This window comes from Tinamus guttatus, unplaced genomic scaffold (assembly GCF_059628265.1).
Source record: "Tinamus guttatus ecotype Peru unplaced genomic scaffold, ASM5962826v1 Tinamus_guttatus_pri_ptg000451l, whole genome shotgun sequence".
Lineage (NCBI taxonomy): Eukaryota > Metazoa > Chordata > Aves > Tinamiformes > Tinamidae > Tinamus > Tinamus guttatus.
In genome coordinates, this window is record NW_028288985.1 from 570,906 (window position 1) to 590,932 (window position 20,027).

Genomic DNA, 20,027 nt, shown 5'->3' on the forward strand with positions numbered 1-20,027 from the left:
GCATGGATTTACTGTTTTCTGCAGGTGCTATTGTGTTAGCTAACTGTTTTAGCCTTCTGATGTGGTATGGTATATGAATTGGGTGATTCAAATAATTGTAATGTATTCTTCTGATGCAGTAATCACACAGTAACATTAAAATAACTAAGGAAATGAATCATTCTTTAGAATAAACAGAGAAAATCTAAATAAAACACTCTGTTTTAGTTTGCAAAGTTGTGTGTCATTTGTCTTTCGCTTTTATATAGCTCTCCCTCTTTTTAATGTTTTATGTGTTACCACATTTGTGGTTAAAAGCTGTTAAATTGCTGCACTTTACCTTTCTTTCACTGGGGATTTCAAGTACTCTGAGCCAACATTAGCGTTCAGGTCATTACAAAGACGCTGCTGATACTGTATTTCATACTTAATGAATCTTTATTGGCATCTTGGTCTAACCTTGGCTCTGCTTAGTGAATCATAACTTGGCAGTGTCTGAGAAGGTGGGTGCTCCACTGGCCTAGCAAATTCCAGGGTAAATAAACTCGGCCTTTCAGTGGTGTGGCAAGTTTCATAGTAAAATAAAGCTTTAGTTCTTAAGCAAAAAAACTCTGGGCTCTACTAAGACAGTTGTCAGTATTTGTAGTCTTCAGGAAAAGATCTATATCTCTTCATTCCTAAAGACCTCAAAACTTGTTGTAAACCTCAGTTGTCAGTATATTCAAACTTTTGGGGAAAAGGGAGAGAGAAAAACATTATTTTATACCCCAGAAACTGATTTAAATTAATATGTCCCATATCACAACTGAAGTGCAACTCAGTCCATGCCTTCCCTTTCAGTATCTTAACCCATAGCAAGGCAGTCCCCATCCCTCTTGTTGGTCATGAAAAGCCCTTTTTGTGTTTTGTCTGCATGGTACCCTGCTTTCCTTTGCTGCTTCCCTACGTGTTAATGCCAGAGGACACTTCCTATTTTTGTTCAAATTGGTTTTGGTGTTAAAATAGGCAGAAAACAAATATTAAAAAAGATGAGGTCATGAAAAGTTGTGTTAAGGCAGAAAATTAGATGTGTTTTTTAAAGGTTTAAAATGCTGGAGAAACACCTATTTCAAAATAACAGGTTGTTGATTCCCCTTTATAGAGGCTTGACATTTATAATGTGAAAAAGTAGATAAAATATTTACTACAGAATTAAGTTTTAAGATCTCTCATTTAAGTAGAAACTAAGGGAAGAAATTAGAAATCCCAGAGCACGGATTTTTCTGGAAACGCAGGTGATTCTAGGAGTGCAGTGTGATGTAGGCGTGACTCAGCGGATGGTCATAGTGCCAGCCCCCGGGGCCACCAGGCAGTGTGGACAGCCAGCCAGCTCCTCGGGAACCTTTGGGCATCTCCATCTAGGTGAGTCCGATGATGGTGTTGCAGACTGCAGAGCCTTGCCCATGATTCAGTAGTTGGTTCCAGTTTATGTGCTGAGGCTTGTCACCTTCTGCCTTAGCATGATAAAGGGCTACAAATGCCTTAATTTCTGAAGGTGTCTGCTGATGAATACTGTCCTCTATCTCCATGGAGCCCCTGTGCTGCAGCTGGATGAAAGTTTGGGAAGGTAACCAGGAGATTTATACCCAGGAGAATCACCATGCATTGGTTACACTGCTCTTTTACACTTCCCTAGATTTTCTCTCCTGGCTACATTGGGAAAGCAAATGCTGGGCTAGAAGGGCCACTTGGCTTGAGTGCTTGTCCCCACTCTTAGGAATTGGAGTGGAGGTCTATGGTCTCCTTCTGAAGATGGCAGAGCCTGAAAGCCCAGGTTTGTAGGCACTTTCTAGCAGTCAGCTAGATTTCTGTGCAGAAAACTAATTAAGCCAGAAAACCACAAATTTGGTTGCTGTGTTTTCTGTTGGGAGCGTGTCTTTTTTCCAAAGATCAACTCCTCTGCCACAGAACGTGTAAAGCCCATGTATAAGGTTTTCACATGAGTGTCATCATTGGTTTTGGTTAGAACTGCCATGTTCTTCTTTCATACACAAAATACTTAAGTTTTTAATCAACTTGAAATTTTTATGAGAGAGTATTTTTTTTACCCTGTTTTAAATCAAGCTCTGTTTTTAAACCTTAGGAGTAGTTCATTTTCTACAGTTTTGATGTATGTGCAGCTCATGAGTAGTGATAGTTTGTAGAGGTTATAAAGGATCAATTTTTCCCAGAAACCTGCCCCTGGCAATTGCAAAATATATTGTTGCAAAGTGGTCCCCAGGCAGTGTTTTGGATTTTTTTTCATTTTAGGAGTTAATCCAAATTTTGCTGTAGGGGAATACCTAATATTTCTGCTCTGTGGACATTCCTTACATTTCAGGATGTGTCTTCATATGTACAATGTGAAATAGGGAAATGTTGACAGCAAAAGATTTTGTGGGACTTAGCGAAATGTGGAATACCGCAATCAAGAAAGAATATGTAAATGTCTCACTTAAACTGTCAGGCAAAGTAGATATGCAGTGATGCATATGTTCTGAGAATATCAAATCTGCTGCATGTTCTACCTTCAAAGAGATACTTTGAAAAGGAATTGCAGCTGAAATAAATTAGGTATAGCACTTCCCCCATCTTATGGAAACGCTATCAAATTTGCCTCAGAACAACCCCAGAAATGTAGAGATCTTTAGAAAAGCTGAAACTCTTGCTGCAGCTGCAGAACAGCAAAACCAGTAATACCATTTGATACATCCCTTATTTTGACATGCCAATCTATCTGGAAGTGAGTTAATTAAAGAAAGGAATATTGCCAAGGCATTTATTAATTTGGGGGTAAGCTGTGTGAAATCCAGCAGTCTGAGTGCACAGCATCTCTCAGCTTCATTTTCTTTGGATTTGGGAATAAACCTTAAAAATCGAGGATGAAACGCCCCTCTGCCTGGTTTAATTACTTCGAGGAGGAACATACCAAGGCAGCCCCTGTGCGGGCCGGCTCCGCATGGCGCACTATGCGGGTCGGCAGCTGCCTGCCGTGGGGACGGCATGGGGAACCGCGGAGGTGCTGGTAGCTAGTAATTCCACAAATACCCCTGGAGAAGGCTTATGTGGAGTATTAACCCACATTTTAATAAACAAGAAATATGCCTGCACCCCATTGTGCAGTGCCCTTGGCTACGTGAAGAGGGGATGAGCTTGGGTTGTTTTTCTCTCTGCAGTCATCCTGTAGTATATTAAGCTTGATGATCCTCTCTCTAGTGAAAGGACAGGCACGATTGGCTTTGAAGTCCCCAAATGTGCCCTCTTAGTGGCAGACGGGCCTGGCAGAGACAGTGTGGGGGGAATGGGTTGGCCTGGAGGGGGGCAGTGCTGCTGGACCAGGGGAGAGGCCTCCCAAGGGCCGTTAACGCTCCTTGGGCATAGGTAACTGGGAGGATATCCATGTCTCTGACAGAACTGGCTCCTGAAGGCCTTATTTATTTCCTTATTACCTCCTGAAGGAACCAAAATGACTGAACTACAATTTAAGAGAACTTTCCCAAGAGATGCCAGTGTTCCCCTAACCACATGCACACCCGTGTGCACCCCAGGGCAGGAACTGCGCAGTCCTCTTTCTGGGTACAAAATTTGACAGAGTGGTCCTATAGCCACAGGAGCTGTACACCAGCCACCTCGCATCCCGAAATGGCACCTTCCACCGGTCTGGTGCTCCCTGCTCCAAAGCCCAGCCGTTTCCCTGGCTACAACGCCGCACCATCTTGAGGGTTTCCAAAATGAAATATTCTGCTTCTGGGCTGAACATGCGTCAGAGCTGATGTTCACCATGTAGTATTCTCCTTAGAAACTTTAGGTGTGGTGAAATCTGGCTTCTGCGCTATAGAGTCCCAGTGGGATCCCTGGGCAAATCCTGAAGTTGGAGACTCTGTAAAAATAGGTTTTGTAACTGACATGTTTAGGGTGGCAAGTGCAAGTGGAGAAATAGGTGGTTTGTGAGTGGAAAGACCATCAGTAGTGGCTTCATTTCTGTGGTGTAAGGGAGCTCCATGCAGCGGAAATAAGCTTGTTGGGAGGTAGGTTTTTCTTTCCAAAGGTAGAATGAGCCATAAGAGAAATGCATGAAAAATAGCCTCAAACTTTCCTTTTGTCTCCTCAAAGTATAAACTTTTTTTGTCTTTGCTTTCTCTGCTGCATGTGATGTTAATGTTGGTTAAGAAAAAAAAATCTAAAAAGTTATAGATAAAAAGCAAAACCAGCTTAAATAACATTACATTTTTTTTAAACTGCTACATATGCATCTTCTCCAGAGAAAGGAAGAGAAGGACATATTTTTGACAAGTAGCAGCGTGTAATGTACTGCTGGAACTTAATGTACTGATAATCCTTCTGTATGATAACCATGGTGTATAAGAACATTTGTGGAATGAAGTAGACCTCCAACCAAATTTGAAAAGCTTAATGTTCCAGTGCTGGTCTGAAGTGTGCAATTTGAGCTTATTCATATATGAAGTTAAGCTACTTAACTTCCAATTAATATCTCTTGTTTTTTTTCCTGAACCACAGATTATCAATACATGTAATTTCTTGTTCTTATAGGCCTTCAAAAATTTAAATCATTAGTAATAACATCCCGTGAAAAGATCTTGGGAAGCTTTTAAAAAAACATGTGAATGCAATGCTATGCAAATACAATATACTGAATAATTAATATGCTTTCCGCATATAAAATATGAAATAATGCTAACAGGGTAATGTTTCATGATTTAATTTAAAAGTGATAGTCTTTAGACTCGAGTTGGTTAGAAATATTTATATTTGTTTTCTCTTTAATAAGAAAGAATTTCACAGCATATAGTGTTTTCAAGCAATATTAACTGAGGTGGAAGAAAATCTGTGTAAAATCTGTCAAATGAGCTGAGAAGTGAAGGACTCTTACGATGACTTCAAATTAGTTTGGGGATGTAAATAGTTAGACGTCTCGGCATATAAAGCCACGTAATTTTTCAAGGATTAATTTTCATACTTAAACAATATTTTTAGCTAACAATTGTCACTCAAAGGTTAAAAGAATTTAATACTACAGTTTAAGGTGTTTGAGAGGATGTTTTTGTACGCTGCTAGTAGTAAATGTGTACAAAGCAATTAGCACTTACCATATCTTTTAGTCACTTGTTCTTTTAAATATTGTTGAGCATGAAGCACAATACCACTCATTTTCAAAAACTGACACTTCCAAATATACTTTTAGCTCTACACTTGTATAAAAAGAAAAAGACAAGTTAGACTTATTTCTGAGACTGAGTGATATGATGCAGAAAAACTTGCTTTTTGCCATGTTTTTAAGTTTAATTTATCGCGGAACTTCTCAAATATGTATTTAAATACTATTTTCCAAATAGTCCAAACACCTTTAAGATAACAAGTCATCCTGCTGAGAGCAGCAAAATGATTTTTATGTGGTATGTGCAGTCCTGCTACTCAGAGGAGGTGTGAAGGGTGCGAGATGGAAACCTGGAAGCTTGCGCCTGCAAGCGGACCTGTCTGCCCTCGATGCGGGATATGTCCAGTGCCAGACAGGTACAGGGCTCTGCTACCTTTAGTCTGCCTGCATAACTCCCAGTTATATATACATATATATATATATATATATGTCCCAGGAATTCACAAAAATTCAATGACATCAATGAAACTCCTTATGGTGTGAACTCAGTTCCTTGTTTTCAATAGGGCTAGTCTTCAAAGGGTTAGCTATTAATTGTGAGGATGCTTAAGTTCTTATGATTAGCAGCAGAGTTCTGTTTTGGTTCCTGGTATTAATAGATTATAGTCTTTATATTAAAACTAAAAATCTCTAAAATTATATTGAAAATATGCATAGTTAGCATGCTCTTGTAACAGAATTGATTTCCAAAGTACCATTTAAGTAGGGGAGAAAAAAATCGCTTATTACAACTCAGTATCAAGTAGTTTTTCTATAAATTGTTTTTTTAACCTACAGTGCAATATACAACCTGTTTTTAGGTTTGAAAAATGTTCCCAAACTCTGATTAAATAGTCTCATAAATTTTGATTTCTTATTCTCACTTGTTTTTGGTAATTCAGTAGTGAGACTACTCACACCTGGTGCTTGTGTTGCTCCTCAATATTCTGATTGCCTCTTGATGCTCTGAAGAATTTGGTGGTTCTTCAAATAGCCCAGCTGTCTGGAAAAAGGCCGATGGTTGTTGCTTTCATGAATTTCAGCATTGAGGAGCTCAGTGAAATACACTTCTGTAATTGCATTTATTTTGACAAAGATGTCTGACTTCTTGTATTAAATCTTTAATTTAAATTAATATATTTCCTCCATATACTAATATCCTGACAAATTAATCTTTCAGTATTGTGCTTATCTTTCATAATCTCCAGTCCACACAAGCACACTTCTCTTGCATTAAATTTCTTTTCTCTCTGATCCTGACTCATGAGTTTCCTCAAGCCCTCTGTTATCCTTTGCCTGGGAGTCTTCCTTATCTCTTTTGGCCCTCTCTTGCATATGTGATGTTCTCATCTGGTGCTATTATTTTCTGAAGCCTCTAGGTACTCTTCTAAAGTCGCAAATGCTTTCCTATTTATTCCCCATGGATTTGTTCCATATACTTGGGTTGCCTCTAATAGAGGATTCTACCTTGATTTGTGATTCTCCAGAAGAATGCAAAAACTCATCTGTGACCAGTGACTTTGCTCCAAAGGCAAAATATCAGTAGTTGCAGTTCTTTCCATTGAAACCATGTCAGTGCCTTTGTCAGGTCATATGATGGGATCTGTTTTCATTTCCTTTTCAATTTCTCTTATTTCATGTCAAGAAATGTGCATAAACCAAGATTAAAAACTGTTTCCACAGTCAAGTACTGAAAACGTCAAAAAAGGCAGAATTAGAGATGCTAATGTATAACTTGCATTTTGATACAGTTACAAATTATTTAAACATTTATTGTCTCTAGATCTTTTCACCTTGCACAAATATACCTGCTTTAAAGGCTAAACAGTGGAAAGAAAATTGCTATGGAAAAAATGCATATGTGCCTCCATCTTTATTTTTAATGGGTTTTGCAGTATACCACATAGTGTGCAAGGGCTATCTGCTCACAATGACCGCTTGGAAAAACCCAGCTCTGATTTCTCAAAAGTATGCCAAGAAACTTTGAACTGAACCCTGTGATACCCAAAGATGGGGATGTGTGTGTGTGTTCTTGTGTGTGTGTGTTTTTTTTTTTTTTTTTCTTCTTCTCTGGTTGCCATCACCTGAACCCTGTGTTCTCTTCTTTATTGTGCTTGCTGGATATTAGTTGCTAAAGCAATGTAATAAAAAATAAAGTTGTTTACTTAAACATTATGAACTTGCATAAGAGGACAGTTCTTGTTACAGAAAATTGCCAAGAGGTGGCAGCCTTTCTCCCCAAAATTCTATGATGTCTTATTTATAGACAATGTTCTATATGTGAACCATAACTTACCTCTAACTGCCATTGATAATAAAAATTGCTCATTAAGTACAGATTGAGGAAAAAGCCCTGCATTTGAAAGTTGCAGGATGACAACTACAGTTACATTTTATTTTGATAGTGGAATGTTAGATAACTAGGCTTGGAAGCAAGAACAGTGATGGCAAAAGAGCACTTAATGAGTAGATTGTTAATGGGCATCAACTGTTTGTTTCAGACGCAGTTGGCGCTTTAAGTATATTAGCGTTTGGAAATGTTATGATCTGGCGTGTAGGACCAGTAGGCTACTGCATTCATCAATCTACACAAGAAAATGTGTAGAAATAATCTGCTTAGTAGGCAAACATTCATAGTACAATAGTAGATATTCCTTTTTAAGTTTACAGATAATTTTTTTGCAAAAAACAAAAAAGCTTATTTCCTTAACAGTAAGTGTAAAAAGATATCTGATGATAAATAATAATCTTGCTAAAGATCTGCAGAAAAAAATAGCCATGTATTTTATTTTTAAATATTTTTTGAGTTTGTGTTTGGATAGGATCTCAAGCAGAAAGATTACGTGAATTTTAGAAAGATTGTCACCTTGCAAGCATGTTTAAATCACCTAAGCACTACTTGAAATCACTAGCTAGATTGAACCTAAATTTGGTGTGAAATGACTATTGCATTCACAGTAGTTCCTCATATCCGGGCCTGAGCTGGGCAGTACCGGTGATGCTGAAGCCATGCAGCATGTGCAGTGCCGTGTCCTTCCATCTGAGAGGTGGAACCAGCCCTTGGCAGACAGAACCAATGGCTTTGAGAGACTTGCGAGTGTAATAGAAGCAGAAATAAAGCACCACACTGCCACAGAGCAAGGCATTAAACCAAATCTCATGGTGCTTTGCAGAGGCTCTGCAGAGACTCTGAGCCTTGCTGGGCCTTAAGACTTGTTCCAGAGTCTCCAAAAGGCCTGTCGGGCTTGAGCAGGAAAAGGTCGGGATCTCATTTTGCAGAGCTGTTTTGCCTTTCTCAAGGGTGATGTGAAGCTGAACTTCCGTCTGTTGTTTGAAGATCTGAGGAGTGGAAAGAAAGTAGCTGTGTTTAAGTAGACGTTATTTGCTCTTATTTGAGCAGTCAAGAGATAAAGATGCTGGCAGCAAGCAACATGCAAACAGGGTTTTGACAAGGCATCCAGTTCCAAAAATCTCCACATTAGAGACTTTTTTTCGGCTTGTATGCAAGAATGAGATCTTGTAAACAAGATAAACTTTGGCTGTTCTGCATGTGCTTTTTTGAATATAAAAGGAAGCATCTGTCAGAAGCTATTTTTACAGGAGTTTCTTTGTTTCTTGTCAGTAGATATGGGACGAGGAGCCTCCATTATTGACCTGAAATGAAGTGATTGCCTCTTTGCTCGTCAGACTGTGTGCGTAGAATGAGCTTATTTACCACATAACTGCCCCTTACTCATTTTTTACCCACTGTGCTGGCATATATCAAGACTCGGGCACTGCTTGTAAAGTATACTCAACATGGAGGACTATCATGCTCTACTGAATCTTATTCCCAGGCCCTTCTGTGAATTGCAATTGCAGATATTCTACAAACAATTACAGTAGTTTACTCTGAAATTTTCAGAGACAAGAACTCATTGTTTTATCTTCTTTAAAAATTTTATTCTTAAATATAAAATTAAGTTATATAATATTTTGATATGATTTATTGTGGAGTAATATAAATTGTATATTAGTATGTAATCTACAAAAATAATAGTATGTAACTAAGTTAAATAATGTTAGTTTACCTTGCATTGACTGTCATGTATCTGATATAGGCAAGATGCAGTTGACGAGAACTCATTCTAAACCATTTTAGTGTTAAAATATTCTTTATTGCTTAATTCAGTGTTTATTTTTCCTAAGGGTCTATGAAATAGCCTAATTACTGAGGATGTTTGACTCATCATTGTATCCAGATGTTATAAAAATAATAATTAAAGTGTTTGGTACAGAAACGCAGCTAAAATGAATGGGGAAACTATAAAATATTTAATTTCATTCTTCGTTTTAATAATATTCCATATTTGCATGACAAACGGCAAATCACTGTTGTTATGGAATGGGCTGTACCTGCTAAAAGGGCATGAAAGACTACTTCAAAGCCAAAAGTAATAAGTGCATCTTAGAAGAGTGATTGCTCCACAGGCTTAATAAGCAATGGATGAGAAATTTCACAGTGTAACAATATGACACGAATCCTCCTGGTGATCCATCGTCAACCGCTTTTGTTGGCATCAGCGGGGTCGCGCAGAGGCGCCGTGTGGCCCTGGAGCTGGAGGCGGCCCCGCTCCCCTGCCTTGCTTGGGCCGTGTCCTGGCCGCTGCCGCCCGGGATGTTGATGGAGGTTTCACTCTGTGCACGGTCACTGCTTAAGGGGCCTGCAGCTTAGGAAAAAGTGCATACATATTGGAAGGAGAGTTTTGACTTGTGTCTTTTCCATCTCCTCCTCCTCGTTCTTGTGATTTTGTATGTTAACGTGTTGATCTCTGATTGGGAAAATAGAGAAGTTAAGGAGCGCCAATAGTTCAAGTCTTTAGGCTTTCATATTTTTTTTAGGGAAAAAAACATGTGTTTTGCACATGTCTGACAGGATCTGGTTTGATTGGAAGTTAAAACTGCTTGCAGTGACATTAATGATGCTTTGGGTCCTTCTTAGGAGTTTGAAGGTTCGATGAGGTTTGCTGATGCAAGTTGTCCGTATGGCTGGAGAGCCAGTGGTGGCTGGTGAGACTTAGCCTGTTCAGGGAAGCCTGGCCAGCAGCTCAAGAAGGTTCACTACTGTCCTCTAATCCAAAATAAGTAGAAAACTATTGTTGCAATGTATTTGCCATCTTTGCAAACACAAACTGTTTGTTTTTTATTGGCTTGGTTGCAGTTTTTTCTTGCCACTTTTTGAACCTGCAGGTGTTAGCTAGCTCTGAAGATGGATGCTGCTTCCCAAATGCATTTGGAAATATGTTGAGAGTCAAGAGGAAAATTATTAAGAAAAATGAGAATACTCATTGAAATGAGTTCCCTGGGTCATGAGAAAATCTAGAGGTGTGCCAAGCTTAATGAAAGTGAGATGCTGTAGTGCATATTTTATTTTGTTTTTGAAACAGAATCAAGTGCAATAATTAAATGCTGAGCATTTGAGATGATAAAAACTAATTAAGAGGTTAAAGTACAGCAATCTGTCAGGTACTAAGAGAATACAGGTTACAAGATTTTTCTTAATAAAACAGGCCCCACTGGATTTGAATTCATTGCCTTTACAAAGTACAGCAGATACGTCAGCGTCTATGCAGTGCTGGTGCCATCGTTGCTGGTGGGGTTGAGAATTTGCAAATATTTCTTTGGTTACAAGGACAGTTTAATACTGCTCTCAAGAAAGAGGAAGAAGTATCAATTATTGATTATTACAAGAAGGCTGTCTAGGCTTCTAACTCTGAACAGAGGCATAGTTTTGAGAACTGGTGCTTCTGCATCATTCTGTGACTTTAGCATCAATTCACCGCATGCCACAAAATATTTCTGGGTACCTGGACCTCTGTTTAGTTACCGCGTATGGACATAAGTTCCTGAGGTTAAGAAGCTAGGAATATTTGTGACCTGAGTGTTTCAATATAGCCTTTTGTATTATTATTATTTTTTCCTTCCCTGAGCTGCCAGAGTGTGCAAAATTATTCAGACTAAATTACCATTTGGTCTGAAATTTGCTTTTGTGATTAGTATGAGCATCTCCAACAGTAATCAAGTCATCAAAGTGAGTATGGTCTTAAGTCTGTGAGGAAATAACTGTTTTTTTTAAGAAACTAAAAAAGCATGGGATTTTATCTCTGCAGTTCAGCTGTTTCCAGGAAAGAGACTAGGGAAAAATGCATTGTGTCACTCTTTTTCAAATGATTCTGATGTTCTTTTCATTAAGAATCTGTAGCACTCCTATGCTTGGGAACTGAGTCTTAAAATTGGCAGGAGTATGGCCTGACACAGGTTTTTCTCTGAAAATCTGTTCCAGCTGGATCGAGTTGTTATCATTTGGAAAATCTGCACAGAGGCATATGGCCATTAGAAATGTATCAGAGCAAAACTCTCTGTAAGTAAAATCTTCCAAGATTGTTTGCGCTGTGATTTTCAGTACATGGTTGAACAAGATTCTCCTGGAATGCTCCATTAGCTGTTGGCTGCAGCCAGCAGCAGGCACTGGTGCTGCAAACAGCCAGTCCTTCTGTCCTTGGGTATTGTGAGCGCTCCCAGGCTCCTCCTAGGCCCTGGAGGCTTAAGGAGAGATGGTTTTTGTCTCATTTATCTCAGTTGTCTCATGCTGGAACAGGAAAACAGAAGGTCAGCAGCTATGGGAAGCTGTAGATGGATTTAAGGTATAGACTGATGGCTGGGGACAAGGAGGATGGAGAGTAACGACGTAGCTGATGAGGGACTCAATGTAGTGCAGACCTAATTAAGTTAAAAATGCATCTAATTACAGGAAGATTGTCTTTGCTGCTTTTATGCAACATACGCATTTCCAGTATTTTTATCATACCTGGTCTATTTACAGTTTCATTTCTATATGTCCACTGTTTGGTAAACTGAACTGTTTATATTGTTTCAAAAAGCCAGCAGACTAACAATGGTGAACCTGAAAAACTGCCAGTCTTGAATGAATACAAGGGGATAATTGAACTTCTTCACAGCAATTGTCTGTTTTTAGGCTTCTAATTTGTTCTTGTTTTTCATTTGTAGTTTTAGGGGGTAGTGCTTTGAAGCATCACTTGGTGTGGCTGAGTCTTGTATAGCTACTTGTGGTGCTGGAGTCTTGCAGCCATCTTCTGTATGACATTAGCTGCAAGGTTATAATCTCTTTTAAATCACAAGCAGTAGGAACTCTAGTATCAGGATAACGGCAGTTAAATAATTTGCAATTTAGTAGACCCAGCAGTGGCAATTTTAGTGATGGAGCTTCTATAAAATACTTCAAAACTGTGGAAGGGGCAGTGAGAGTGGGAAAGCAAAATAAGCTGCTGGGCTTTCTGCAAAAAGGAAACAATTTTCTTTAAGCCTCTTCCCTACCTCTTTCTCCCCCTAAAAAGGCAACATGGGGTGGCTGTTGTCATTGGCCTTTCTGATGGCTGCAAATACTCCCTCAAGGTCAGCATCCGTCTCTGGTATCCCTACCTACTCCTATGTTGGTTATGGCAAGCATGTGCAGAGCTGTTGGCAATAAAACAGTGACACTGAGGCCTGTTTGCACATTGGTGCCTTCATTGCCATGTTATATGCTACTGTTTTCAAGTATAGAAAATAATAGAGATATACTGATGGGCAACACCAGTTATTCTCTGTTGGCTTTTTCCCTGTTGGCTAAATGAGCTATGAAACAAGAACATCCCCGTGCTCCAATGGGCTGAGAGGGACTTGCAGCACAGAGAACCCCTGGGCCAGAATATCACCCAAGCTGCACGCAAGTAAAACTCTTGCTATCCCAGGACAACCTGGCCTCTTAAGAGCTTGCAAAGCACCTGCAGCCTTACAGGCTTCCTGGAAAGGAAATCCCCTTTCCAGTTCTGAAATGAACCCCAAAATGGAGAAATCATAGGAAGCTACCTGCGTAACGTTTTTTGAGTTTGATAGTCTGCTGCTGACTGCTCCCACATGCACTGCATGGGCTTTGCGTGAAGGAGTCGGTGCAGAAAATTGCTCTGACGATTGAAACGCAAGTTCTGGTTTCTCTCCCAAGACTGCACTGAGCTGCTGAACTGTATTTGAAATAGTTTTCTGGCCACTCTTTAGCAAATCTCTTTTGACGTGTTCATAGCTCAATTACTATATATTTTGATTGGAAATTAGATGATAAAAATCAATAAAACGTATTAAAATTGCTTTGAACCTTTCACTTGAGAATGGGTATCTATTGATAGGTTCGAAAATTTTCCACATGCAGAATCTTACTGTTTTCTTTTTGATAATATACCAGGAAACTTAAAAAATGTGAAAGAAATAGCTCTTAAAAATGAGAAATGGTTTTCCTTTGCTTTTTCTATATGCTGTCCTTATTCTTATTTCACATTTTTTTTAACTTGTTACAGTCTTGAGAGAGGCTTTTCAAGTTATGTAAATTGCATTTGGATGCTTGTTTTGGTCTTTGGAGAGCTCATATTTGTCCCACCTCCTCGGTGCTTGGCCCGGTTTTATCCATGCTGCACTGTAGGACACTGGACACGCCGGTTGCTCTTGCTCTCCCTCGCTCATGTTGAGCGTGTTGGGAGGGTTGACCTGGAACTTCAACTGGACTGTGCCATAGGGCTGGCAAAACATTTTTGACTCAGACTATATGCTGGCCTTGACTTGTGTATACATGTACATGCAAACACCTTTCCATGTGTGTGCTTAAACATTCTCTTAAAACGTATTGCCCTTAAGTAGTGCACCTTCAACTGCCAACGATAGCTCACTCAGAGTTCGTAACTCATTCCATGCAAAAGCACAGAGATAACGCCCAATTCCCTTCGGAATATCCCAGTCTTGGTAAGCAGCCATCTCTACAGCAGTCGTTTTGGAGCATGTTTATTCTAATTCTCATGAAAATATACTGGCATTTGTATTAAAGAGTGTCGTTATAAAGTATTAAGTTAAAATTACTAATCATACTAAGTGTTAAGTAATCATTGCAAGATAACTGTTCAGTCATTAAAATACTTTTAAAAGTTTTTTTTGGCCTTAATATAAAAATGCTGCTGTATTACATATGGTTTTTATATTTTTGCCTCCAGAGTTTTCAGGAATTTCTTCCATCATGCTTTATCCATTTGGGGACTTTCATTAAAAAAAAAAAAAAAACAACTCGTTTGCATATAATTTATTCATTCTAGTATCATCTGTGTAGATTTACTAATATATCATTTTTTGCATTTAATCTTATTACTAGCTTATCTTTTCCATAGCTATTCCAGTTTTCTCACAGTGTACTTACAGTGTAATTTTTCTTATTGGCTTGGGGATTTTAACACATACCATGTAGACTTGCATCTGCCTGTCCAAGGGAAAACACATAGGTAGATCATTCACTTATTTGTGGTGCCGAGTCCTGTGGGAAATGTTGCATTGGAAGTGTGCTAGAATGGGACACAGCTTGCTTTGAACAGAAATAAAAACTTAAATAGGGAATAAGTCAGTAAGTTATCAATCGGGACTTTTCCTGTGCTCCTTACCAGATTGTTTCTACTGTTACCCATCTTGTGCTTCTCTAGCTATTTCTTGTACGTGGGAATAAATCTTAGTTTAAATTTATTTCACTGATGAGAAAATGTAATTGAAACACATTGGGATCAATACAAACTATATAAGAAGCTATGAATTGTTTTTCTAGCTCACTAGGTACTAGGATGGAGGTATTGGTATCTCATGAAATACTAGAATAATTTTCTTTTGGTAAGTGTTTCTTCATGGAAAGAAAAACACGTTTAGTGTTTCTTTCCTGCCCTTTATTCAGTTCTGTCTGAAGAAGTTTTTTGGCCCATTTTTGTTTTTGTTGACTCAGTTTTTAATTAAAAATACTAATCATAGCCATGGTCTTTGCATTACTTGTGCACAGAGCAGTAATGTGAGCATGGTTTTGAGTACACACCTGCAGAAAGGCATCCTTTTCAGACTTAATAAATGAGGGCTGGATCTGTGCAGACATCTCCAGCAGGTCACTAGCGCATGCACGACGGGCTTCTGGGATCACTCAATCATTTCTTGAGAATCTATTGCAATTTCTCTAAGGCTCATTTCTCAGGACAGCTAGTTTGGGGTACTTCTCTTGCATTATAAATGCAAAACATTTATGGTCTAATGTTTCATAACCTTTGATACTGCAAGATCTTTTACTGTTCTTGCTTTTTTACTCCTATTTTTAGAATATAAGTGTGTTAAGTAAATAAGTGCATTCAAGTTTACTATTTAGTTGGCACCATTCCCTAGAATTTCAGCGTTTCATGTGGAACCCTTTTCTGTGGTTTCCTCCTTTGGAAGGTGGATGGCTCGCCCCCGCGCAGCCGGCTCTGATGTGGGGTTCGGGCTGACTTGCTGCACCCTTTTGTCTGCACGTGTGTGTGCACAGATAATGGTTCAAGTTTCATTATAATGCATGCTGAAGAGTGATCCATACAGGTTCCTTTTGCAATTTGGGTCCTGCAAAGATGTGTAGTGCATGAGTGTATGTGTGCAAGTGCACACAGGTCCAAAATGGGAAGCAAAATTGTGTGGGGCTGCCCAGCTCTGAGAGCCTGGACCTGGCATTTGGTGACACAAGACATTCAAAACCAAGTGCATGCACAGTGGTAACTGACATGCCAACATTGAAAAAATTACATCTGAGTACTCTGATTACTTTTTGGTTGCACATACATAAATGCTCAGTGTGATTAAATAAAAATCAGAAAGAATCACTTATATAGTGAAAATCCTCAGAACTATAAAGGATCTAAAACAAGATCTTAGAGAGGATGTTGTGTCTCCACACTGGAGAACGGCTGTGCTGAGCCCTGCAGGAATCGCATCTTTCTAGCACTGTGCAGGAACAGGGACTCTGTTACGTTTTCTTTCCTAGATAGTAGTAAGGAAGGCTGCTACAGAGATTTCCAAATATTATCACTAAGAGGAAAAAGCACTGCAGCTGTTCATCTCCTTTTTAGCTGTTGAAGAAATAGAAGATGAATCTGTAAATACTGCTTCTGCTGCAGCAAAAAGATCATGTTGTGATTAGGCACTGTATCTCATGTATATTTTTATAATCTTTTATATCTGACATGTTATCTGTAAGTTCCTTTTTATTTCCATTGCCTGCAATCAAGAATTAGTAAGTTCTTGACTTAAGTAGAAATTAGGCACTTCTCATTTAAATTAGAGGAAGATTTGGAAAAGTCTCTTGCATCCAAAATAATGTCCTGAATGTTGAAGAACTTTACTTGGTTTTGTTTCATTTAAAAGTCAGTAAGCTGCATGGTGCTGAGCATTTCTAGAAAAAAAATGATCTTCATTTTCTTTCTGATTTATTAAAAAGGAATTGAATTCTTTTGAATATTTTGTGCTGATCATGGCTGCTGAGAGTTTATTTATGTTTTATCTTGTTTTTAATAAAAGTATCGCAGTAGATAGCATGGAGTGACAACAAATTACATAATTCTCAAACAATACCGTTTTGTTATTGTGTTAGAAGAAACACTTGAATTTAAAAATGCTATCGATGATTCCAAAAAATAAATTTCTTATTTTCTTTTTTTCAGCGTCTTGTCGAAGCTGCAGAAGATGCGTACTTGAAGCACGAGTTTGATGCTGACTTGCAGGTAATTAGTAGTTATTTTTTTAAATGTTTATCGTTAAGGTGTATTGTAAAGGTTTATACAATAGCTTACTTGAACAACTGCTGTAGAAAGCCAAGCATGTGAGTAATAGAGGATGCTGATTACAGCAAATAGAATTAATGAAGCCTGGCTCAGTATTTTGGCAGCTTATACATTCAGTGTTTGTGTTTTGGGAGACCTAGCAGGTGGATTTTCCTCTTTTAGAGGTTTCATTTAAATTCCCTGCCTGTCTGCTTAGGTCAAGAATTTTAAACACAATAATTAGCAGCGTGTTTCATCATTGCAGTGTCCTGGCAAGGAATTGTTCTACAGAGAGTTGAATTTGCAGATGGGGTGGGAAGCCACGGGGCTCCGCATGACCTTGCTTTGTGCGTGCAACTCGCGTCTGGTTCGGTGACTAGAGCAGATCCCTGTTCTTCCCTTATCTTGGAGCCCCTAGAGCTGTGCCATTATTGCCTAAAATGTCACTTTTAGGAGTAACAGGGGAGGGTGGCTCCATACCATTAAGATGTTTAAGAGAAAAATCTTTGAGAATATATATATATATATATATTTTTAACAATAGAGGTCTAGTGAAAGTGTTGCTCATTACTTAAATGTGCATTAAAGGCATGAATGACTTCTGTGCCTTTAATAAATTATTGTGTTTTTAGTTTCTTGAATGCCCTGTTAGGTAGAGTTGTATTTATTTTGACTCTAGCTATCTAAATCTAATGCATCTAATCTTCAAGCTTGCTGTGACAATTAGTCGCCTCTGCTTAAATTATGAACTTAAATGTCCTGGAAAACAGGCTTCTGTTTCAATTGACGACTTTCAATACATTTTTTAAGGAATATATGGAATTGTAAGATCTGTTTACAGAATTTACTGTAGTTACTTTCAATAACCAAAAAATACTTTCTTTTAGTGAAAAGATGATGCAAATAACTGTGCTCTTTGCAGAAAAAGAAAAACCTGGATGACATTTCCAGGGCCTGGGATGAAAAACTGTTTAGAAGACAGAGATATTGTGTGCAGTGCATGTTGGAGGAAGGATGAAATGAGAGCATTGACATTGTTGTTCATACTATTGTTGTAGGCAGTGAGTGCTGGCTTGGTATTCAAATGCTTTAGAGCTCTGTTGCGCCTCAGCCTTTTAGAGATGTGCTGTGTTTCATTTTTTTGAACTTTGTACTTTGAAGAAATAGGAGCCATTGTCTGAATAAATCAGAAAAATGCTCATAGAAAATTTTTTTGAAGGTCTGGAGTAAGCGCAGCTTCACTGCAGGATAGTTCTCTTTTTGACAAAGTCCTTCACTTGCTGAGGCTTTGAAGATATTAACACTTTCAGGAAGCCAGTTAAAAGCCATTTGTGTCAGCAGCATTAACAGACAATCAAATCTTTGTGTAGAGCTCTGTTGTTTATTACTGTCACGGTCCATTAAAGCTAATCAATTGTTAATCTTGGTTGGAGCGACCCCTTTGCAACCCTCGCTGGGTGATTGTTGTTCTTTATCAAAAATCTCATCGTACCATCTGCTCAGCGTAAAATAATGGCCAGAATGATTTGATGGTGTACATGGAAGTGGAGGACGACAGAAGGCTTTTATAATATACAGCCGATACAGTTCTGCTATCGGAGAAGAGTTTCTTTTGACATGGCCTAGGATTAATGGAATACAGGGCTGTTTTGCACTCATTTTGCTCAGATATCCACAAAATAGGAAGCAGATAAACAGCAAAAAATCAGTTTCTTTATTGCTCCAGCATCACCTCTTATGTCCTGAGGATAATAGATAATATTGTGGCAGTACATAAAAATGATATGAGAGAAATAAAATTATATTAATATTTTTATTGACATGAAAAAAATACTGACTTAAGTTACTGCAAGTGTTCATCTGTTCGATTGTTAACATTCTCTTTAAGTAGTGCTAAAATTATATTTTTCAGTTAGGTCAGACTTGGTCCCTTCTGGGTATTTCTTTCAGTAACGTTTTTGTTTTCATCCTTAGTTTTTCTATAGGCATTCTGATCGATATACTGTTGTACTGCAAAATGATCTAAGCAGTCGAGCATCTATCCTTGGCAATGAATCTATTGGCATCATCACCAAAAACCTTGTAGTTATAAACATAAATAAAACTGCATGTGAATTGAGGGAAATAAATCAAAATAGTTGATATAATGTTTAACTCATCAGCATTATATATTGCAAGCTTGAGTAACGGCCAGACTCAGAATTGGAGAGCTCTGCTGTTAGAGCCTTAACTCATTGTATGTGGGCTCAACCTTTGTTTCTCCCAGGAATTTGAACCAAGAGCTGCAGTCATTGCAAACTGCTAAGAAACAGCTTTCCAAATGTCACTTATATTTGAGCCTCTAACATAATCTAGGACATCTGTGGTTTCAAAGTTATTCTGCTTAGGACAATAATAAGGACTGTTCTTAAGTCGAGCGAGTATGCTTTTTTTCCATGCCTAAAAATGTAATTAGGGAAACAAGATATATTCAAATTTATATTTCTGAAGGAATTTGTTTAGTCACGATGTTACTAGTCTTGCAGCATCCTTCATCTTGCTTTGTACTAGCAATGACTTTGTGCTTGCCCATGTGCAATGTGCAGTGAAGTATGACCCATTCCTGCCAAATCTTGTGGCTTAATGTGATGAAAAAAGCTATAGAGACCAACTGCTGAAGACCAACCCAGCAGGAGTGTTGGATATCGCACGTGCTGAAATGATGATGTAGCCATTTCTGGTTTTGTTGACTTACTGTCAGTAAGAAAAGGAAGGAGAAAGAGTAATATCTCTCCATAGCAAGTGACTTCATTTAATAAAAAAAAAAAAAAAAAAAAAAAACACAACTTCTGTAATCATTGTAGTTCTTGCTTGACAATTTAGCCTTCTGATCCTTTAATTGCTTTGTGCTTAGGTATGTGTTTCTTAAACTGTTAACTTCCTTGTTGCAATTCACTGAAACTATGGGGAAATATGTGTTCAGACCCCTGGAAGAGGAGGTGGAAAACTTTGCTAGAGCCCTTGTATAGTGAGGGACTTAATACCTGTGCAGTCCATAAAAACACACAGATTAAGAGGCTGTCTTCTCCCACCATGTTTCCTGAAAGCACTCAAAATTGGGCAGATTTTGTTGAGGAAAAACAACCCAATGTGATGTTGAGTTGCTATTTCTGTGCGATTATTCTGCAAAGTGTTGAAGTCCACATAAAGATGTAGCGATGTGGCTT

At 38.4% G+C, this 20,027-nt stretch overlaps 1 protein-coding gene across 1 annotated transcript in view; it reads left to right on the forward strand.

Annotated features, from left to right (window-relative positions):
* The window catches only part of CACNA2D3 (calcium voltage-gated channel auxiliary subunit alpha2delta 3), a 390,523-nt gene that overhangs the window by 97,466 nt on the left and 273,030 nt on the right, over positions 1-20,027 (forward strand). The window contains exon 4 of the mRNA XM_088532049.1: positions 16,723-16,782. Coding sequence (XP_088388175.1) covers positions 16,723-16,782 — 60 coding nt within the window. The remainder of the gene's footprint in view (positions 1-16,722; positions 16,783-20,027) is intronic.